This window comes from Meles meles, chromosome 20 (genome assembly GCF_922984935.1).
Source record: "Meles meles chromosome 20, mMelMel3.1 paternal haplotype, whole genome shotgun sequence".
Taxonomy (NCBI): Eukaryota; Metazoa; Chordata; class Mammalia; order Carnivora; family Mustelidae; genus Meles; species Meles meles.
The window spans coordinates 14,027,853-14,050,802 of record NC_060085.1 but is presented as its reverse complement, the minus strand read 5'-3'; the positions used below and the strand labels follow the sequence as shown (position 1 = coordinate 14,050,802).

Here is a 22,950-nt window from a genome sequence, read left to right as displayed (position 1 = left end):
CATCCAGTATGACCTTATCTTAATCTAAGTATATCTGCCAAGACTCTTCAAATAAGGTTACGTTCTGAGGTTCTTGGGTCTTGAATTTGTGGGGGACCCTACTGAAGTGAGTACAGGATGTTCCCTTGGGGACCCCAGGAGCTGCATGAAGTATGCGTGCAGGTGTGAGTTCAATCAGCTCTCAAGGTCCCAGAGACCCCAAGGGACCAGTGCAGGGACAGTGTGGAGGCTGGCAGGGTCCAAGCAGAAAGGGCAGTGAGGAGGGGATGGTTCAAGTGCAGATCAGGAGAGGGAGAGAAGCTGTGTGCCGGGCGGGGGGGGGGCAGTACAAGGCACCCCAAGATGGCAATTCTCACCTTGCTCTGATGCTTACTCAGGCTTATTCACTCACAGTCTCGGGACAAGAGACACTGAGATTCACACTCACATCTGACCGAGGAGATCTGAGGCAACAGCCAGAACGATTTTTTGGACAGCACAGAACATGAAGCATCAAAGTCCATTTATTTGATGTGTATGGATTAAATCTCTGCATCCAAAGTCAAGCGCATCCCCAGGACATGGCTTTGCCCACCTGTCTGACCCTGTCCACAGACCCTGTCTATTGCTGGTGGCATGCTGGCAATAGACCTTTGACATCATGCAGCTCCCAGGTCTGTCCCTGCCCCGACCCGACTTGCTGTAACCTCAGGCAGATAAGATACATAGTGTCCAGGCATAAGAGAAAGATCAAAAATGTTATTTCTCCTTTATCTTCCCTTCTTGCTCCCAAGGTCGGGGGCCATGTGATGTCTGACCCTCCAAAGGGAGGAAAACAGGGAGGCGGTGAAGGCGGAAGTGCTGGTGTCCCAACTCTCAATGAATCTCTGGTGTGCTCTGTGGTCTTGGTCAAGTTGTTGCCCCTTTCCAGGGCTCAGTTTCCCCAACTGCGAGATGGGGTGCAGGGGTTGGTGCCTGAGGACCTCCCAAATCCTTGCTAACATTCTAGAGAAGCACTGGAGACTTTCTCAGACTCTAATGCTGGGCCTGGAGTTCTCCCATGTTGTCCAGAGGGGACTTCGACATCTTTCTATTGTACCTAGACAGAAATCTGGCTTCATTTGGGGGGAACAGGCAAGGGTGCAGCATCTAAGACTAGGGGCTGGCTGGAAGGGGGCTGGATAAAACGACCTCCCAGAGGTAGGGCTTCACCGCTTTCCATAGGGCAGGGATCCCAAACTCATTTGCATAAAGACACAGTCCAGCCAATTGGAGCCAGAGGTCATTCTTCTGTGGCCTGGGAGGGCCTACCCTGAAGTTCCATCCCAGGTGGCCAGTCCCCTGCTGGCTCAGAGGTCTGTCTCCCGAAGGTCCTGACCACCGTCATGTGTACTGCTGGGAGTCCAGGAGCCGGGTCCATTGACCTCCTTCTGCCCCAGGAAGAGCAGATGGTCCTCGTCAGTGGACGGGAAGTCAGGAGGCCTCTTAGTTCCAGGGGGCAGTTCCTCAACACCCTGGAATGAAAAGTGAAGAAAGACACCATCAGAGACCCCATTCTGCTCTGTGTCAGCTCATCCCCCAGATGGGATCACTGAGGGCCTAAAAGTACAGAACCTGGGCAGGAGTTGCACAACCGTCCCCTTGGTCAGTGCATCAGCCACACTTCTGCCTCCAAAACCTCCACCCACTTCTCTCCCCCAATGCCCACATCACCGATATTTCAGGCCATTGGTGCTTGCAAGGATGCCTGCCTCCCTCTCACTCTGACTTTCAGGCTGCTCCACTTCAAGAAAATAAATATTTCACCACAGCCGCTGAAAGCTTTCAAAACATTCCAGCCAAATACCTTCCCTCTCCATACCTCCTCTTCTCAAGCTTCTGGCCTCAGCCTTTTCACCTGCTGTGCCCTCCATCCAGAATGCCCTTCCCCCAGATCTTCCTAGGGCTGACTCTGCCTCCTACCTCTTCCAAGAGGCCACCCTCATCACAGTTCCCTGTTTCACTGCCATTACCTGCTGAGAACTTACTTATTTCTCAGTTTAGCTTTTATCTGCTCCTCCTAGACAGTGGACATGAACTCCAGCCCAGAGTAGGGCTAGGGACATAGCAAGTGTGTAAGAAATGAGAAAATGAAACAGGGATTCCAAAGCAGGGGCAGGTCTGGGTCAGGGACAGCATCTTCTGAATTCAGGGCATTCACAGAACAACCACATGGCTTTGGGTGAATTTGGCCCATCCCCGGTCATGTTTCTTATGTAAGATTTTCTCTAAGTTGACTCACTTTTTAATTAAGTACTTTTATTTACAGAAGAGATTTTAAATCAATGTCTTAAAGGTAAACCAGTTCCACTTGCCACAGCCTGGAAGTAATCCAAGGAAATGAATAATATGAAATTCTATTCAGTCTTTTTTTAAAAGGGCTTAATAAAAAGTGTGGAAGACATGTCAGCTCTCAAGCAAGCTTTTTTGCTGGAAGAGGTTGAGAAAGATGGTGACTCACCATGTTCCTCCCCTGACTTATGGCCATGCCCAGGAGATCAAAAATCACTTCACTGTCCCTCCCCTGCTCTGGGAGCCAGCCCTGTGACTGACCTTCCCCAAGCTGTCATCCAAGGTAGCTACTTCTTCCTTGGGGGCCACCGATGCTGTCTGCCGTGCAAGATCCCACCACAGCAGCCCAGGACTCAAGGCACTGCGCTTGGTGGGGCCTGAGGGGAAAGGGGAGTATTTAGTGAAGAGATGATGGGAACTGGAGAGAGAGGGGAAAGGGAGCACTCTGATGGGTTCCAATCCCAGATTCTCGTTAATGACCCACTGGGTGCCCTGGAAAGCCTCTGCCCTTCTCTGGGCTTCAGTTTTCTCATCTACACAGTAAGGGGGTCTAATACATCAGCGGGTGGTTCATTATGGTTCATTATTTCCCCAGCATCTAGAATACTGTCTGGCACAGAGGACTCAAGAAAGCCCCGGTGAATGTAAAGTCTGAGACACAGGAAGCAAGAACAGGTATTGTGATCACTATTGATGTTTCCTGAAGTCTTCCCACTTCTAGAGTGGCATTCAGAATCCCCGGGTGGACACGGAGCCCCTGAGGTCCTGCTGAGAAGCTATTTCAGCACAATGGACAGCGCCTCACGGCTCCACCCAATGTCCTCTGGAAGGACAACCTTTTGGAGTGGGGGTTGGGGGGGAGACTAGATAGGTAGGTAGAAGGGAGGAGGGGTGCTTCAGTTTTCTTCTGCCTTTGCAAAATGGGACCAGCCCTGCGAGGTGCAGGGTTTGTCCCCAAGGCGACAGAGCAGAAAGGGTGCTGATGCATCAAGCACGTGGTGGCCATTTGGCTGACGGGAATGTCTTTTCTCTTCTTCCTGCCCGGTGGGTCCTGGAGGCAGAGGCATCCACAGGGTGATCTCTGAGGGGGACATATGCCCTGCTTACCTGTCAAGCAGCTGATGAGGGCTCCACATAACACAGTGCTCAGCGTGCCAAGGGCACCATAGTAAAGGTAGGAAATGGCATAGAAGCTGTCAGCTAAGGCGGGTCGATCAAGATCCATTTCAGGGCTGGGAGTAGGAGAGGTGTGCATGAGTCCAAAAGCCACTCCCAGTTTGTTCGTTTCCTCCCATTTCCACTGCCACGGCCTAGCACAATATTCCATGATTTCTCACTCAGATGTGGGCAGCAGCCACTTCTCTTCCTCTCAGGCTAACCCACTCCCACCCATAGGTGTTCTCTACATACAACCAGAGGGAGCATTACTGAAATGTAACTCAGAGTACCTCCTGCCACCGCTCACCACTGCTCCACCACTCACCCTCAGAATCTACCCAAATCAAACTCTTAGACGAAAACATTAGGTGTGCATCTTTATGACCTTGGATTTGGTAATAGTTTCTTAGATGTGACTCCAAAAGCACAAGCAGCCCAAGAAAACAGAGATAAATTGGACTTCTGTGCGTGATAGGACACTATAAAGAGAATGAAAAGACAATCCAGAGTGGAAGAAAATATTTGCAAATCATACATCTGATGAGGATCTGGTATCCAGAATACAAAAAGACTTAAAGAATATACAAATTAGAATTCAACAATAAAAAAAAAAAAAAAAAAGAGCCAGTTAAAAAAATGAGCAAAGGGTTTGGATAGGCATTTCTCAAAAAAAAAAAAAAAAAAAAAAAAAAAAGTATAGAGGTTCAGTGGGCTAAGTGTCTGCCTTCAGCTCAGATCACGATCTCCAAGGTCCTGGGACCAAGCCCCACGTCGGGCTCCCTGCTCTGTGGGGAGCCTGCTTCTCCTTCTCCCTCTCTCTTCCACCCCCGCTCGTGCTCTCCCTCTCACTCTGCTCTCTCAAATAAATAAATAAAACCTTTAAAAAGTGTCTGAAAAATAATTTAAAAAGAATGTCTATTTGATCCAGTATTTCCACTCCTAGGTATAGACCAAGAGAAATGAAACCATATGTCCCACCAAAACTTGCACACAAATGTTCATAGCAGCTGTTCACAGTAGCCAAAAAGTGGACGCAACTGAGTTGTCCAAGGGATGTGTAAATAAACAAAATGTGGGCCATCCACACAGGAATATTGTTCAGCCATAAAAAGGAATCAAGCCCTCATATGTGTTACAATGTGGATAAACCTTGAAAATATCAAAAACAAAACAAAAACTTTGAAAACATCACACTGAGTGAAAAAAGCCAGATGAAACAGGCTGTCTATTGTATAATTCCGTTTATAAGAAGTGTCCAGACAAGCAAATCCATAGCAACAGAAATCGGATTAGTGGTTGCCAGAAGCTGGAGGGAGAGGGAGATGGACAGGAACTGCTCATGGGGATGGGGGCTCCTTGTGAGGTGATGAAAATGTTCTTGAGTTAATGGTGATGGTTGTGTAACCTTGTGAATCCACTAAAACCACTTTTAAATGGTTCATATTATGGTCTGTAAATTATATCTCAATAGTAATAATAATAAAAATAAAGAATCAGACCACATTCTTCTGCCTGGACCCAATCTATCCTTTCTCGGCCCGCTAAATACACCCCATCCTCTCCATCATTGGAATGCACTAAACTGAACTCGACCCCAGGCCCTTTGCACTTGCCCTTCTCGCCACTGTCCCAAGAGCACATTCCTCCTTTTCATTCAGACTCAGTTTAAGAGCCCCCCTCCCCCACCGCACCCTCTCAGGCCATGCTCACCTTGTGTTCCTGCTGGAGGTGTTGGTGGCATGGAGCTGGCCCAAGAATTCGGAGGCATTGGTAGAGAGCATGACACAGCCGTCAGCCGATGATGGCAGGACTCCCAAGGACTGGGTGCTGGGCGGGTACAGAGTAGCACCCACAGCCACCCACAGCGAAAGCGCCAAGCCAGCAGCCAGCCCGGAGAGGACACCCTGAGGGCAGAGTCTAGGTCAGGGGAGAGAGGTCTTGTGCCCTCCCAACCCCTAGCTGCCCCCGCTCACCGGAGTGTTGCAGGCAGGAAGAAACATCCCCAGAATGAAGGCTCCAAGGAGGGGGCCACTGATGACTCCCATGACGGTGAAGGAGCCCTGCGAGAGGGGGCAGGGGAGCGGGAGCTAGGGCAGAGCCATCCCACCTCTCCTGGCTTCAGTTTGCTTGCTGGGAAAGCAAGACCTGAGGAATTCCACTGTGGACCCTGGAACTCGGTGCTTGTTTCCCTAAAGGGGACGGGACTCCCTGTTCCTGCCTCTCTCCCCTGTGTTGGATAAATTCTGGTCCCACCTCCAAGTCACTACCCCCCCCCACCTCCCACTGCCACTGCCACCAGCCAGGTGACTGCAGAAAGTTATCAGGTGGGTGGCATCAGACCAGTTCTGCCATGAAAAGTAGGACCCTTTCTGGGTTTCAGTTCAAAGCAGATGGTGCCCTGCTTCCTGTGGCGATGGGGTAGGTAGGTCAGGGAGGGACGCTTACCTGGAGGACACCTCCCCCCAGCAGCGAGGACAGAGCCGCCACGGTGAGACAGGCTGAGCCATAGATGAGGGCTGCGGCAGATGGGGGGTGGCATGGTCAGCGGGGAGAGGCCGCCCTGCCCCCCCACCAGGTTCCCCCAACTCACAGAGCCCCTTGGAGATCATCACGAGTCTCCGGGGTGTGAGGCTCTGCAGCCGAGGTTTGATGAGGTCCTCCACAGTGACCGCGGCCATGGCGTTGATGCTGGTGGAGGCCGTGCTGAGAATAGGGTGGTGAGGGTGGTCAACAGGCCTCATCAAGTGACTGGCCACACCCCCCTCTGGGGTCCACCTGCTGGGGGAGGCCCCAGCTGCTCATACCATCTGACCTAGCCCAAGGGCAGAGGCATGGGTAACAGACAGAATTCCTCCAGAGTGGAGGAGATGTCCACCATCCCACCATCCACACCCCCAGCCCTAAGACACCCCCACGGGAGCAAAGGCACCCCTGACCAAGGACATGAATGACACAAGTTCTCATTACACAGCAGTCATAGGCTGCTGAGAACTGCATGGGATGCTGGTCACAGCAGGAGCAGGGATGAGCCAGAAGTTGCAGCATATTTGGAATGTGAGGCCCCTGAGGGCAGGAGTGGGGTACCACTCAGTCACAGCTGTGCCCTGGGACTCAGAATGGCAGTAGAGGCCACATATGTACACCGTAGGTGCTCAGTACGTGCTCAATAACATTTGTTTGGGCCAAACAAAGGAAAGAAAGAAGGGAGAGGGGAGACAGGTGAGGCCCTGCCAGGTGATAAGAAGGTGAAAACCCCACCTTGTCCTCAGGGCACGCCTTCTGCTAGGGCCCCCCCTTCTGCTGGGGCCCCCCTGAGCTGCCCACTGGGGACCAAGCAGAAACTGTAAATGATGGACATGCCCAGAACATTCTATCCCACAGGGGGACAGCCGGGTGAGCAAGGAGGGCTGCTCACCTGAGGGTGCCACTGTAGGCACAGGCCAGAAAGAGCCCAGGGACTCCAGGCAGGTCCTCGAAGATGTCCAGCACCAGCAAGGGCATGTACTGGGTGGGTGGGTGGGCGGGAGTTGGCGTCCAGGACAGCAGCACCCCAAGGACAAGGGATTCTGTCTGTCCTCACACTGCATGTCCCCAGGGCCCAGGGCAGACCGGGCTCACAGCAGGCACTGAGTGTGTGTTTGCTGATTGACTGCGTGCCCCGAAGGACAGTCACTGAGCCCCACCACGCACAGAGCCCTGGGATCCCAGCGAGGCAGAGTCCCACATCATCTCTGCTTTGCTCAGCCTCTGCCTTCCCATGGGAGCCCCTGGATATGCCTTTGGAGACGCCCCTTCTCCCTCAAAGTCCATTCATCAGAAGCCAATCTACTCCCAGCTCCAAAAATAGTCAATCAGAACATCTTCCCCAGACAGTAAGACTAATAGGTGCGGCCCTTGGCTGAGGTTGCACAGTCAGGCAGTCCAGGAGCTGACTCCCGCAGAGGACAACAGATGGGACAGCCTTCCATTTTCTGCTAATTCTGAACAGACTCTGAACCAGAGGGGCCTCTTGCCCCGATGCTGCGGCTGACTCCCTGTTGACCTCAGAGAGTTGCTTCCCACCCACTCCAGCCCCAGTTTGCTCATCTGTAAAGTGAGGGCCATGACAGCCTTGGCCCCATCACATGTTGAAAGATTTTGTGGGAGACTGTGAAGGGAACAGCATGAGGAACAGAGTAGGCAGTTGTGGCATGGGAGCTGATGATTATTATAATCAACACCACCATTTCAGGCTGAACCGTGATCCCACCTCCTCCTTAATATCCCTCAGGGAGTCTCTGACTCTAAATCTGAATGTGCCCGTCCCCTACACATTCTCTCCCCCCATGGCTCCCCATTGCCTCCCAGTCTTGTTCTTCCTCTCTCCTTCCAGATCCTCCTCTGAGCCAAGCTCTTTGCTGCTCCTGGACCTCTGCACAGGCTGTTCTCTCTTTTAGATGCTATTCCACCCTTGCCTGGAGAGGTTCATCCATGCAGCAGTTCAGAGTGGGGGTGGGGAAGGCAGGAGTGGCCTAGGAGCCTCGGCCAGACTTACCTGGTCAGGGGCGGAGATGCGCCCTGCAAGGAGAGGGTCACAGTCTACATAGATCGTGAACATGATGATGCCACAGCCAGCAGCGCTGAACACGATCAGGAACAGGCCCAGCTGGTTGATGAGCAAGGCCCTGCGGGGAAGGCACAGCCTCAGGCTGGGCGGGGGGTCGGCAGCTGGTCCCAGAGGCCCCCACCCTGTGCCTCCTAAACACTCACAGCTTGGCCTGCTTCTCCGTGCGACAGGCCACATAGCGCTGCACCTGTGCTTGGTTCACGCCATACATCGAGAGCCACACCAACGTGCCGCCCACTATAAAAGTCCAGAATGTGTAGCGGCTCCGCGGGTCCAGGTCAAAGCTGGATAAGGAAGGGACAAGACAGCCATATGGGAACACTACATTGACTTTACCCTCCCAAGGGCCCCAGATGGCCATTCTGAACCTTATGGACCTTGAGGGGACTTTGGGGGCGGGTTTTGAAGTGTATGAGTAGGAGTTTGCCAGATTGAAAATTTTGTTTACTGAGTCGTCCATGTATGCATTCAAAACCCTCTTGGTGCCCAGCTGTGACCTCAGGGAGCCATCAGTGTCCACTCTGGGCTGGGGGACATGGTGGGACAGATGGAGGGATGGGGGGCTAGGGCAGTCTAGAGAGGGGAGGCAAATGTTTGGTCTGTGGAGAGTCTGGGAAGGGAAGCAGGGAGGACTTCCTGGAGGAGGAGGAGGCACTGGTTGGCTTCTCCCAGGGCAGAGGAGAAGGTACTGCACCTCTTTGCAGTACCCTCTCTCCAATTTTACTCACTCCATCAGGTTCATCCGGGAGTGGTTCTGGGCAATCTCAAATACGATCCTGGGCCCACCCACCAGCATGATCCCGCGGGCCAGGACAACCCAGAAGCCGGTTAGCATCACCACAACCTGGAACACATCAGTCCAGACCACAGCCTTCATGCCGCCCTGCAAGACGTGACAGATGGGGAGGCGAGGGTTCAGACAGGAATCTGTCTGAGGCCAACCCAGTTTGGCTTTCAACAGTGGCTGGGACTGATGCCTCTCTCTGCCTGTTTCCTCATCTGGAAAATGGTGTTGTGAGGATTCAGTTAGTTCATGTGAGGAAAATCTTTGCCACAGCACCCAGCACGTACAAGTCAGTGAGAGAATAAGTGTTGGCTGCCCCCGTTATCATTACTACTACTACCATTATTCTTAGCTATAGCTTTTACCCTTCAGCCTCTGCCTTCCCATGGGAGCCCCTGGATATGCCTTTGGAGCCGCCCCTTCTCCCTCAAAATCCATTCATCAGAAGCCAATCTACTCCCAGCTCCAAAAATAGTCAATCAGAACATCTTCCCCAGCCCCCCAAACTTCTGTGATTGGTTCATCCAATCACAGCGCGCAAGACTGGGTCCAGCCAACCGGAATCCTCCTGGGACTTGTGCCAGTCCATCCTGAAATAGGAACTTACTTTCTGAGCTGATGGGACCCCAAGAGACGGGAGAGGGGGCCACAGGATGCTGTTGTAGCCCCTGGATCCAGCCAGCCCTGAAACTAGGCTATCCCTAGACTCTCAGCAAGACTTTCTTTTTCTTTTCTTTCTTTCTTTTTTTTTAAATTTGACAGACAGAGATCACAAGTAGGGAGAGAGAGAGGGGGAAGCAGGCTCCCCGCTGAGCCGAGAGCCCGATGCGGGGCTTGATCCCAGGGCTCTGGGATCATGACCTGAGCCAAAGGCAGAGGCTTTAACCCACTGAGCCACCCAAGAGCCCCAGCAAAAAGCCTTTCAAATGAGTTGTTATTAAGATAAGGAAACAGAGGCCCAGCTGGGATGCAGGCTTCCTCAGCAGGAAGGGAAAGTAAAGAGAGGATGACGGCTTCACGGTGTCCCCCACCCAGTGCGCATGGACCCCCACGTGGGGTGGGGGTGTCACTCACCACAGTCGTGTAGAAGGTACAGATGGCTCCAGTGGACAGGAGCGATGCCCAGATGTCCAACCCGGTCACTGTGCAAGGAAACCGCTCCCGTTACGCATCCAGGCAGGGTGCAAACTTGGCCCCTAGTGTCTAGGGTCCTCATCTCTCCGGGATTCTTCCCTCCCCGAGTCTCTCCCGGCGCTGTCCCTTCCCTCTCCTTCGGTCTCGTCTCAAAGCCTTTGCTCTCTCCGGGTCACCCTCCCTAGATCTCCCAGAGCCGAACCTTGATTCAAGATGAGCGCGGGGGCGTAGATCACGATGCCGGTATACAGCATCTACGGGTGGAGAGCCGGGACCAGGTGAGTCCCGCGGAGCACGGAGGAGGGGGAAGGAGAGAATAGTGGTGGCGGAGCTTGTGGCGTCGGGTGAGTAGGGGGAAATCCCACACAGGGTGGGGCGGGGTCAAGCCTGGAGTACGGGGGGCGGGCCTTCGGGCCAAACCTCCAGAACAGGCCGCAGGGGGCGGGGCCAGAAAGCTTGAGGCTGGGCCTGGGAAGGGCGTTGCAGGATAGGGGTTGGGGGGAAACCACGGGGCGGGGTCGTGACGGATGGGGGCGGGCTGTGGGCGGGGCCGACGAAGACCAGGACCCAGGCAGAAGGGATCTGAGCGGGACCCTGAGGGCGAGGGCGAGGGCGGGGCCGGGGCCACTCACTGTGGCTACCAGGTACTGCAGGGTCCCGCAGAGCCGCACGCTGCGGCTGAAGCGCTGCTCCAGGTACTGCAAGGAGAAGTCGAGGCTCGTGGTCACCTGGACAGTTCCTACCCAGGAGATGGAGGCCTCTGGGGTACTTCATCTGCCCTCGTGGCTTCTGCCCTCCCTCCGGAGGCCAACTTCTCTCTCCATTCTTGCCCGTGGAGGAAGGGGGGGGGGCGCCAAGCCCCAGATTCCGACCAGTGTGCACACACCTGTGCACACGAGCCACCCCCACTCCTGGGCACGCGAGGTGTGCCCAGGAAGACGGATCAATCAAAGACGCACGTTCCTCCACTCCCACTGGTGGCTAATTGGTCCCGGGGCGGCGCCGCTCTGCGTTAACAAGCGGACTCTACAGAGCCTGTGGCCAGCTGTCGTTGGTGGCCTACTGTATACCGGTCACGATTTTAATCACTTTACCGCCCGCCCTGGAGGGAAGTCCTCTTATTAGCCCAGTTTGTCACTTGAGAAGCCGGAGCAGAGTAAGCGGGGAAGTCGGGTCTCGAACCGTCGGCCCACTGTCCGGCGATCGCTCGGGTGTGCGCAAGCCCGAGCATGTGAGGGGCAGGTTTGTGCCTGTCCGCACTTGGTGCACACCTGGCTCCGCCTTGCGCGGGCTTCCACAGAGGAGAACCAGGACGGCGGCTCCTCTTCCTCCTTCCTGCCCCTCACCCCGCTGCCTGGGGCTACTTCCCAGAACCCTCCGCACCCATCTGCCCCGTTAAAGCCCCAAGGAGCCCGCCCACGGCCCCCTGTACAGCTTGTCAAAGCCCCAGGGCCTCCCCATCACAACCCTGCGTTCTCAGCCAGGCAGCTCCTGTCTCCGGGCCTCTGCCTGGTACCTGGTAGGTGCTGGTGAGGCCCAGGCGGTAGAAAACCGGCATGAAGAGGAAGGCGGTGAGCAGGGAGTTGAGCAACTGTCCCAGGCACATCCAGAGGAACTTGAAGCCATAGCGGTAGGCCTCGGCTGGCACGCCCAGCACCTGCACCGCCGACATGAAGCTGGCGGCCAGCGAGAGGCCAACGGGCAGGGCGGCCAGGCGCCGGCCCCCGGTGAAGAAGTCCTCGGCGCTGCGCTGCCCGCCCCGCGCCAGCCCGACCCCCAGCCCGATGCCCGTGGACACCAGCAGCATGAGCGCGAAGACCGCGTAATCCCAGGCTCCGAACGTGGCCCGCGCTCCTGCCTCGACGACAGCCATCAGGTGCAGGTGCTGGGGCCAAGGGCGTCCTCGGCCTTTCCAGCCACGCGCGCGTGTCCACCACCCCCACCCCTGCAACCCCCTCCCCCCGCCCCCGTAAGGGAAACTGGCAGCGACCGAGGAGGCAGGGCTGCGTGGAGACGGGAGGATGCTGGGCCTCTGCAGCGAGGCTGCACACCTGTCTCCTTGGGCCCCTGAAGGGAGGCAGCGAAAGCGACTCGGGCAGGGGCTCCCTGGGCAAGGAATCTCTGGGTCCTCGCTGCGGTCCGTTGCCCCCCCACCCCGTCCCTCCTCTTCGTCTACGCGTCTGCCTCTGCCGTCTGTCTGTCGGCGCACCTCGTTCCCGCTCGGCAGGGCTGGCCCTGACAGCGGTGTATCCACCGCCCAGCCGTCGGTCCCGTTCCCTGGGAGCCGTGCTCTGCGCGGACGACTGGAGGTCTCCGTGGGGCTTTAAAGGGGTGGCTCCCGACGACCGGCTGTGGATTTATTGGGCTCCCGGGTCCGCGAAACCCCGCCCCTGGAGTTGGGGGCGGGCAGGACCCGCACCCTTTCCGCCCGGGACTGGTCAGATAGGCCAAGGCCGGCCACGTGGGTGGCTGCTGGGGGTGGGGGTGGCGGTGGTGTGCGGCTCCCAAATACCCCTTCTTACTTCGGTGACACTATCCCTTCACCCCAAGCTGTTCATGTCTCCCGTTGACAGGTGGGGGACTGAGGCTCCGGGAAGGCGTGTCACACTCACCTGAGGCCACACGACTGGGAGCTGTGGCTTCAGGAGTCAAATCCCCGCTGTGCTTTTGTACCTTAAGGGAAGGGGAGCTCAGTCTCCCACAAACCAGGGGTTCCTTTTCTGGGTTGCCCTGCCGCTTGAGGAAAACTTGTTGCTTGAACCCTTCCCCCAACGGGCACCTGCATCCACTCCCTTTCTTCAGAACCTAGTGAGAGGAAATCACCAAACCCCAGCCCAGGCTAAGCTGAGTGGGACACATTGGGGTTCAGGTGCTACATGCAGACATACTTGGGGGAGTCTTTGCTTGTCATTGGACCTCAGTTTCCCCATCTATAAATGGAGATAAAGTAGTCCCTGCCCCAAGGAATAAATCGAACCTAATAGTAGGAGCCTGGCACAGAGTAAAGCCTTCACTCACTCATTCATTCATTCATTCATTCATTGGTGTCTTCATTCATTTGTTGTTTCCTGCGTGGAATACTTATGGAGCAGCTGTCTTGTGCCAGGCGCTAAGTGTGTAATAGAGGTCATGGGGGAGGGACATGTCAGTGGCCCAATGGGGGCCCATGACTCCTTGGGAGGTAGTGTCTGCCATGTCCCCCATCACACAATGAGGAAGGAGACCAAGGTTGTGGAGGGAAGTCCCTTGCCTCGGGTTGTGCTACAAGGGACCCACACACTGTCGTCTTGGGGCCCTTCGTTGGTGGTCTTGAGGGACTTTGGCCTCTGGAAGCTCTGACTTCTGGGTTCGAGTCCTGACTTGGTGTCTGGAAACTGGTTCCCTCCTCCACTAGCAGGAGGGATCTGGACCTCTGCTGGGTTCATGTGGGCCCCGGAGTCCTCTCCAAGCCTCTGCCGCCTCCTGGTGGTCTCCAGCCAACTCGCGCCACTCCAGTTGGTGCAGCATCTCCCATGCAACCCTTCCTGTTCCCTGGGGCTCTCCCTCTCCCAACCGGGTGCTGGCCGGCCTGCCCACAGACTGGGACTGCACACAGTCCCGCCCCCAGACTCCGATAGATCTGTTGCCCACTGGCATGCACTGCTCCACCCCAGCTAGGAGGGTGCAGGGAGGACACTGTGTTCCTTTTCCTTCCCGTCTTCATTCTTTCAGGCCTGGATGCACTGCACCCTTTTGGACAATTTGATGGGAAAGGAAAAATTCTGGAGGGGATCCCCTTCCCAAAAAGCCACGCAAGTGAATTTAAATATATGCAAGTTGTTACAGGACACACAAACCCGGTCCTCCCTCCCCAGGGAGGTTCTAGAAGTGGTTACCATCCATGGCCAGTCTTTCTCTTCCTCTACTGTGAAGTGGGAGGCTACAGACAGACGCTGGGGCTGAGGCCCATTCATTGAGCACCTACTGTGTGCATGTCTGTGTGCCCACTGCTGGGGATTCAGCAGGATCCAGGTGGAACCATATCACTCACAGGAACTTAACACTGACCAAGCCAGCAAATAAACACACATAGGTTTCAGAAGCTGATGGTTGAGTGAAGCAAGGTCAGAGATGGAGTGGGCCTGGGGGACGACTTTATGTGGGCCTATGGGGTGGGAACTCTTGGAGGAGGTGAGTGCAGACGTGCAGTCAGGGATGAACCAAGCTTGGAGAGATGCAGGGGGAACAGCCAGTGCAAAGGCCCTGAGGTACAAACAAGTGGAGTAAACAGAGTTAAATGAGGACAGGGAAGGCCACAAGGGACGCTGAGTCTTGGCCAAGGGTGTGGATTTTATTTTGAGGGGGGTGGGGGGAGGGCATTGGAGAGTTTGGAGCAAGAGGGACCTAATGAGACTTAAAGACTCTGAAAAGCCCACCATGTCCATGGCAGTGACTGTTGGGTGAGAAGAAATGGGTGGATTCGGAATGTGATCTGGAATTCCAGGATGTGGGAGGGGGCCCAGAGTTTGGGCAGGACCATCTTCTCTAGGGTTGGAGGGGTACAGGGAGCAGGCTGGGGAGATGCAGTAGGACCTTCCCTGACTGTGTAATTCCCACATGGACAGGGAGCAGGCAGGACCCCGTTGGTGAGGGGGGAGGGGCAGGGAGATTCCCCCATGGCCCACAGCTGGAGTCTGAGCACAAGGGGCAGGAATGTCAGTGTGTTTGCATGGCTGTCTGCTGTCCCCGCTGTTCCCACCCCTGCTTGCTGCCCGGGTACCCCCAGGGCTCCCTGGAGACATGGCAGGGGACAGGGGTGAAAGGCTGTGAGCTACTCTGGCTCTAGCAGGACCTTCTGGGTGTCTGGCTTTGAAGTTCTCCCCTGCACTCAGTAAAAGCAAACCATTTCTATTGATGGTGCTGTAGCTTCCTGAGAGTCCACCATTGTTAAGCCCCAAGGATTCCAACTGTGGTTCTAGGTGTCCACGATTCTTAGGTCGTCTCTTCTGGTTTCACGATCTGGCTCGGGTCTTCTGGGACCCCTGCCCGGCTTGTCTTATCTTGGTGCTTGCCCTTGCTCAATGGTCCTGACTCAGGAGTGGGGGCAGTGCAGTGAGGGGCGACTTGTGATCTCTCCCCCACGGCTTCCAGTCCTGCCAGGTGTGGCACTTGGCACCTGGGCAAACCCTGGGACAGGGCCTGGGAGCCCTCAGCCAACCAGAGGGGCCGTCAACGATCCTGGAGGCCAGCAATGCCTCACAGGCCTCACATGGAAGGGCTTGTTACTGCCAGTCTCCAGTTTTGCTGTTGTTCTGCTTGGTTCCCACTCTTCAACCATCTCCGGAGAGGGCTCTGTTCAGCAGCCCTTATCTCCACCCAGCGCCCAGGCAACCGCTCTTTGGGGGTGGGAGGGTGGGCGGGCAATGCGGATTCCCAGGTAGATGGTTACACAGTGGAGGGGTCTGTGGGCAAACTTACTGACAATGAGTAGATGGCAGGGCGAGTGGATGACCAGATGTATCAGAGAGCTGGGGCAGAGCCCTCCCACCTGGTTCCCAGGCTGTAACATGGATGAAGCCTTTATGAAGCCCCAAGGTGGGATGGAGGTGCACAGTGGGCCTTTGCGGGGCCCAGGCCTTCCCCTTTCCTGGCGACGTATCCTATCTCTAGCTCATCTTTAGTCTTCCCGCACCCAGAACCAACCACACCTTACACAGTAAGAAACTAAAGCTGAGTGGGTAGTGATTCACCCCAGGCACAACCATTAGGGCTCATGTCAGGGCCAAGTCACAAATGACAGAAAACCTCCAGATTACAGCCTAAGCTGTATTGCTGTTTCCTTCTCTCTCCTCTTATTACAGACACAGGCTGATACCCAAAGTCCTTCTACTACCTTATTGCTCCAGTGTGGCTTCCTAATGACCAAAGATGGCTGCTGGAGCACCAGACATTGTGCCTATATTCCAGCCAGACGGGTATTTCCTGGAAATGGCACACATTGCTGTGGCTAGTATCAGTTACCCCTAAATGAAAAGGCTGGGAAATTATTTTTAATTTGTGGGTGGCATCTAGATATGGAGATCCTATTACTGAGGACGAAGTATTTGGGGACAACTAGAGGGGTCTGCCTGAAGTCACAGAAGATTAATGTCATTAACAAGGCAAAAAACTCAAAGAATTCTAGCCGGGCCCCAAAATACAGCTTAAAAACTATCAAGTGCCTTGGAAGAATTTGCAGCATATATGGGGAAAAACATGTATTTTCAGGTTTTTGCCCCACATATGAAAAGCGCTTTTACAAAACAGTAACTTAAAAAATGACCAGCAGGGACGCCTGGGTGGCTCAGTGGGTTAAGCCTCTACCTTTGGCTCGGGTCATGATCTCAGGGTTCTGGGATCGAGTCCCACATCGGGCTCTCTGCTCAGCGGGGAAGCTGCTTCCCCTCTCTCTCTGCCTACTTGTTATCACTCTGTCAAATAAATAAATAAAATCTTTAAAAACAAACAAAAAAAACAAACCAAAAATGACCAGCAGCCCCATGGAGACAAAGCCATACAAATTCATTTTAGAGAGAAGTGCCTACTTCCTAAGCAGGCAAATATAAATCCCTAAAATGTGATTTTTTTTCCGGCCATCAAAGTTTACTAACCCATGGTACTGGCAAAGCTGGGAGAAAACAGGCCTTATTAAATACTATGGGGAGAGTAAATTGGTGTACCTCCAGGGTTGGGGTGGGGGGGGGGGGGAGGTTGGCAGGGTCAGAAATTAAAAACTTGGGTCCAGCCACTTGGGACCCTGTTTATCACTGTCCTTCCTCCATGTGATACACAGGGGAGGGACAGTCACTGGCTGTCCTCACATTTTTCCCACTTATTAATCCTGTCCTGGAGCTGAGGAGAAACACACGTGGTCTCTGCCCTCTTCAGACTTCACCTGGGGGGACGTAGAAAATCCACCTGTTGTCCCTGGAATCCATGTGTGGCTTACAAACCTTTGCGAGGCCAAACCAGTGATGATCTGTAGACGTCCAGACAGAAGGCTCAGAACATGCGAAGGCGTTTGAAAGAGTGGGGGCGGGGGCAGCTAGTGCAGGTCTGGGAAACCTGGTACTCTGTCCCCAGGTCCTTCTTGGGACAGTGGCTGGCTGTGCCCACACTCTGCCTTGGGCACCTCTCCAAACACAAGTGGCGCCTGAAGTGAGCCAGTTTTCTGGAAACCACCAGGACTGATCATGCCAACGAGCTATCCCACCTCAAGTGGGGGAAGGGAGGCTGTACCCTTGCCCGGGACACTCCACGCCTGACTGTTCCCCAGACCCCCACCCCAATTCTGTGGCTCTCTGCAACAGCAGGCAGATCTTGACTGACCTTTGCCCCCAGTGCCTACAGTTGACTCTCCAAGTACTGGCCACTGAGTAAATCTGCCGAGTGCCCTTTCTGATGAGGACTCACTCAGTGTGGGCCAGGGCTGCCCAAGGTCACACACCAAGGACAGACACATCCCAAGAACTGCCCTCCTAGCCGTGCCTCAGCCTCCTGATTGAGGGGCTCAGCCAGGGTGGGATTAGCTTCATGCCTGGAATTCCCCAGGGCCTCAAGTGGTTTCCTGGAGACTGATACTAATGGTGAGACCTTGAACTTCTTGGGCAGGATCAGGGTGTCCTTCAAGGGGCCCGCACCTAGTGAAGGGAGAAACCAGCACAGCACAGCACAGCACAGCACAGCAAGCTCATGGCCCTCTCCAGTGCCCCCTGGTGTCTGCTCTGAGGATCCTGGAACTAAAGACTAGGCTCTGAGAGGGGAAACACTGCAGGTGGGATGAACCAACCCCATCTGACATCTGACTGCCACATAACACCAAAGACATGAGCTGAGGCCTCTTGTAAGAAGGTGGGACAGGTTTAGGGGCCAAACCTTGGGGCCTACAAGACACCCCACAAAGCTCACAGCAGAAGGCTACCTGCTGGGGCGGCAAACTGGGCCTTCTGGCTCCAGGACCCTGCCCACGAGAGCCCTTTGCTGGGTGAAAACCCTGGGGAGCGAAGTGGGCAGGAGCGCGCTTGGAGGTCTGGCTTTTGGCACTCCTGGGGCTCCCTTTCTGGAGAAATCAGGTGCCTGGGCCCCACTTCCAGAGAGGAGGACCCCTCCCCAAGCAGAGAACTCACAGCCTGGCTGTGCCCTCTTGAGTTCTGCAGGGTGTACAAAGAAAATAAGTATCTGAGCACCCTGGTTTTCCCAACAAGTTTATTTGGGCAGACCTGGAGACACAGAGGCTTTGCACCTAAAAGAAGGTGTTGGGCCTCTTGGTGGTGAAGCGTGGCTTGTGCTGGCGACGCAGAACCCGGTGGGGCAGTGGGAACTTGATCTTGGAGTCCTGTGATAAGGAGAGGTGGGTGAGGGGGGGTGGAAGCCTCTCAACCTAGTCTTCCAAGGGCCACTGAGGTGTGGCAACCCCCCACTGGGCTCCTGCGTCAAACCCAGTGCCTCCCTGCAGCTCCAGAGACTGGGGGACAGGGGAGTAGCTAGGCCAGCTCCATGGTCCAGGTAAGCCCCCCTCCCCCGAGCCTGCCCAGCAGGGCCCTGGGCACTCACGTGGAACTGCTTCACTGCTGGTCGGCGGCACTTGCTGGCCGCAATCTCCTCCACCTTCATGATCTGGATCGAGTGCGCTCGGGCACGGTGTCGGGCGCCCATGTCTCGGTCTGCAGGGAAAGAGGCAGGGCGAATGTGCACCCCAGGGTCTGGGCATTCCTCAAACCTCCCACCAAGTGCGGGCCTAGAGGGACCCCAACTTGGGGACTGGGTGGCTGTAGCCTCTGGCCCCAGCAGGCACTAGCGTATCAGGGGTGTAGAACCTCCAAATTCACTTTGAGGGGCACGGCCACAGCCCCCAAAGGCGACGAGATCCACTTGCTGTTAGCACCTCTGTTTAAACCGCTGCTATGAGAAACAGCAGTTCTTGGGTTGAGGTGCTTGGGTTTGGCCTCTGGCAGGTAACCCGCCCTAGGAGCACCTGGGGCCACCAGCGCCAGATCCCCACAGACAGGGCCGGGAATAGGGGCTAGACTCTGAGTGGGAATTATGTCTGCAGAAGTGAAGGACCCTGAAAAGCCCCACCTACTGGCAGGTTCCAGAAGAAGAGGCGCCTGGAGCAACCTCTCCACTCCCGCCCCCCAACCACCACCCCTGGACTGCCCGATCCCCTAATCCCAGAAGCCTCTGGCACTCATCCTGCCTCAGTTTGGCAGGGAGTGGGTGGGAAGCAGGGACTGGGTGGGAAGCAGGGCGCAGGCTAAGTGGGCTGCAGATCCCCGCAACAGGAGCCCTAAGGGAGGACTGGGTGCGGGCCCCGGCAGCTCACAGCACTGGGTGACGGCACCCGCAGTGGTCAGGTCCCGGTACTCCCGGTACATGTTGTGGGTACCGCTTCTTGAGTCATAGCGCAGCCAGATGCCGAAGTTCTTCACTCGCAAGGGGGATTTCTCGAACACCTACGTGCCAGAGACACTGGCTGAGACAAGAAGACCAGCAGCCTCGCTATTCCTCTGCCTCAGGCCTCTCTAGTATCTGTCTCCCGGTCCTTGAACCTCAGAGCACAGGAAAGCAACCTGCAGTCCTAGGCAAATCCCCACGGCAACAGTGGAACGGACAGGGCCAGCCAGGCCACCACCTCCCCCATGTGGACCACCAACTCGAGTCCTCCCAAACACTCCTCTCCCAAGACTACCTGGGCCCAAGAGCAGCCACCAGCCTGCAGGTGTTGGATGCAGAGTCCAGCGCCCATCACAGCAAACGTGCTCGGGTGACAGCACCTCTGCCTACTTCATGTAGGAGACTCGGCCAAAGCGCTGGCCTCAGCTGAGGTGTCCGGGCATACCCGCCACACGCTTCCTAGGCTTTGGGCTCTCTCATCAGGAAAAGGGCACTGAGGTTATCCATCCCATCCCAACCTAGGGCTTAATTACCACACATGAACAAGCCAGGGTTTATGAAGTCTGGGAACTTTGTGGGGTGAGGAGCCCACGGGAAGGTGTCAATCCACTCCAGACCCCACCCTGCTCTCGGACACCTCGTACCTGTCCACAGTAGACGATTTCCCCTGAGGACTTCTTCATCTTTTTCAGCTGAGACACAAAGTACCAGAAGCGGGACTTGGCGACGACGTGGTTAGGTGCAAAGATTCGCATGCGATACAGGGGCGGAGTGCGACATTTGGGGGTGGGCAGGCAGCGCCCCACCACCTTGTACTCTCGCAGCTGAAACACAAACAGGAGTTGAAGTGGGGCCTGACCCAGAGCACTGAGGCCAACTGTGAGATTCACCTTGCTTCCTTTCCCAAGCCTGGTGAGAACTGAAATCAGGAGAGTGAGAACAGACTGTCCCATCACAGAGCATCCATATGGAATCCCAGTGACTGGGTCATGCCAACTGTCCCAGCCTTCCCAGAACAGGGATCGAGGGTGGGGATGGTTAAGATGCCTGGATACCCTTTGCCTTGTCTCAGGAAAGCTGGGCAGAGCTGTCAATTTGGCTGTCCTTCCCTTTCCGTTTATATTCCTGTGAAAGCAGCTGAAGCCTAAACCTGCCGGCTCCTTCCTTCACAACATCTTTGCAGCTCACATCTTCCCAAAATGCTCTTTCACTCTGGGGCCCAAAGACAGTGACCAACCTGGGATCTCACAGCCCACTCCAGGCAGAACCAGGACAAGTATCCAGTTCCCTTTCCAGGCCTGCTGCCATGGGACCTGCAGCTGCTTCAGTATTCCCAGCAGCAGTCCAAAGGGGTTTGGACTTCCCAGTGCTCTCCCCATTTACAAAGATGCAAAGACAAAAATGTCGGCTAGAGCCAAACACTGCGATATAGTACAACGAACGCACCTTCGTAAATGACTCGTCAATCATTTTATTAATATAAGAAGGATGGCCCCAAATATCGGAAACTTGTCTCCTACTTCCATGTCTCAATGTGACTAATCAGCCCCGCGGACCACCTGCTCAGGAAGGGACCGATGCAGCTGGCCTCTTCCCCAGCGTGGAAACTGAGGCTGGGGAGCTGTACAGGGCCCCCACCCTGTTTCTCCCGAGGGCTCGCTCTTCCATCTCTGCGCCACAGCGCCCTCTGATTTTACTAAGCACTTGCCACGACAAACCTCCCCTTGTCAGCTCGGGTTTAGTTTTCTTCTACTTCTTACAGCCCCGTCAGGAAACAAGAAATATTAACGTTTCCTCCCACCCTGACCACTTTGCAAATGGGGAAACTGAGACTTGGAAGGTCGACAACGTCCCGTGGGTCGAACGTCCAAGCCGCGCAATTTACCCTTTCCTTTGGAAAGGAGAGCCGACCTCTCCGGCCCCAGAAATTACCCTGAGGGTCGGAACCATAGCACCAGCCTCCCCACGCGGCGCCCGCAATGGCCGCCATGTTGGCTGCGCCTGGGGGCGATGGCGCGCGGTAGCACGGGACCCAGCCAAGAGCGCTCTCCCGCTACGCGGCCCACGCCACCTGCTGGCGCCCCCGATTCGATCCGCACTGCACTCCCCGGCCCCCGGGCCCGCCGCGCTCGCCTTACCGTGCCCGAGGCCTTCATGGCGCTCTATCCACTTTCGCCGCCACACGAGAAAGGAAGTGGCTTTCCTCGCGCATCCGCTCACCAAGACTTCGTTGACGGAAGTCCCGCCTCTTGGAAGCTGCGCGCCCATTGGCTTCTTGTTCCGACGCTCAACAAGACCTGCTTTTTCACTGGCTCCAGATCCACCAACCTTTCACAGCCCCTCCTTCTTCCACAGCGAAACTACACAAGAGGGAGCGCCACTAGCCCCTCCCTTTCCACCAAGGCCGTAAAGGAGCGTCGTGCGCAGCACGCCGGGAGTTGTAGGCCCCGGGAAGGTCTGGGTGGTAGTTTGAGCGTTCCACTTCCAGGGAATGCAGGGAATACTGGCGTGTAGAATTTATTTCCTTACTGCTTTATATTCCATGAAGTGACTATTTTCTAGTGTAATATTTTAATTCTTTTAATGATTTTTATATGTGTTTAATATTTTTCTTTTAATATTTAATTTTTAAGTAATCTTGACACCCAAGTTAGGGTTTGAACTCACAACCCTGAGAACAGGCGTCTCATGCTCCACCCATGAGCCAGCCAGGCCCTGGGACCCTACATTTTTTAAGTGATTTCCTTAGTGGTTGCTCTAGGGCTTAACACCTATATCTTAATTTAGAATCTCTTAGCTGCCTTAATTTTTAAAAAAAAAAGATTTTATTTATTTGAGAGAGAGAAAGAGATTAGAAGTAGACATAGAGGCAGGCAGAGAGAGAGAGGGGGGAAGCAGGCTCCCTGCTGAGCAGAGAGCAGGACAGGGGCTCCATCCCAGGACCCTGAGATCATGACATGAGCGGAAGGCAGAGGCATAACCCACTGAGCCACCCAGGGGCCCCTGCTGCCTTAATTTTAATGAGATTTAGAAATGTTACTACTATGTGATTAATTTCGTCTACCCCCCCTTTTGTCTCATTATTGTTATTATTTTGTAACTATTGTCAAGCGTATTATATCTACATATGTTCCAAACCTAAATACATTGTTGTAATTGTCACTTAAAATTCTATGGCTTGGGGTGCCTGGGTGGCTCAGTGGGTTAAGCCTCTGCCTTTGGCTCAGGTCATGATCTCAGGGTCCTGGGACTGAACACCACCCCCCCACCCCACCCCCACATCAGGCTCTCTGCTCAGCAGTGAGCCTGCTTCTCTCTCTCTGTCTGCCTCTCTGCCTACTTGTGATCTTTCTCTCTGTCAAATAAATAAAATCTTTTTAAAAAATTCTATGGCTGTTAAAAAATGTGAGAAAATAGAAGAGGGAAATTATGTATTTATAGAGTTTGTCATATTAATTTTCTCTGTTTGCATTTCTGGTTCTCTTCACGTGTTTTTGTGAATTAGCGTCACTACCTGGTGTCATTTCCTTGTTCATATACTTTGCTC

General features: G+C 54.8%; 2 protein-coding genes and 1 non-coding gene across 3 annotated transcripts; all 3 read right to left on the bottom strand.

Annotated features, from left to right (window-relative positions):
- Window positions 1-524: 524 nt before the first annotated feature.
- On the bottom strand, window positions 525-11,872 carry SLC5A5 (solute carrier family 5 member 5). The gene is made up of 15 exons (XM_045991475.1): window positions 11,509-11,872; window positions 10,625-10,690; window positions 10,195-10,246; window positions 9,933-10,000; window positions 8,803-8,957; window positions 8,218-8,358; window positions 8,003-8,132; window positions 6,884-6,972; window positions 6,059-6,171; window positions 5,914-5,984; window positions 5,442-5,528; window positions 5,179-5,372; window positions 3,418-3,542; window positions 2,572-2,687; window positions 525-1,493 (listed from the first exon to the last, which is right to left on the bottom strand). The coding sequence occupies exons 1-15, from the start codon at window positions 11,863-11,865 to the stop codon at window positions 1,329-1,331; spliced, it is 1,929 nt and encodes a 642-aa protein (XP_045847431.1). The 5' UTR covers window positions 11,866-11,872; the 3' UTR covers window positions 525-1,328.
- A 6,326-nt stretch (window positions 11,873-18,198) lies between these two features.
- RPL18A (ribosomal protein L18a) lies at window positions 18,199-21,680 on the bottom strand. The gene is made up of 5 exons (XM_045989760.1): window positions 21,542-21,680; window positions 20,048-20,227; window positions 19,333-19,462; window positions 18,564-18,673; window positions 18,199-18,345 (listed from the first exon to the last, which is right to left on the bottom strand). Exons 1-5 carry the CDS (start codon window positions 21,557-21,559, stop codon window positions 18,253-18,255), a joined length of 531 nt encoding a protein of 176 aa, XP_045845716.1. The 5' UTR covers window positions 21,560-21,680; the 3' UTR covers window positions 18,199-18,252.
- LOC123933298 lies at window positions 18,816-18,947 on the bottom strand. Its single transcript, XR_006816546.1, has one exon. It is a non-coding gene; the product is annotated as a small nucleolar RNA SNORA68 (small nucleolar RNA).
- Window positions 21,681-22,950: the final 1,270 nt, after the last annotated feature.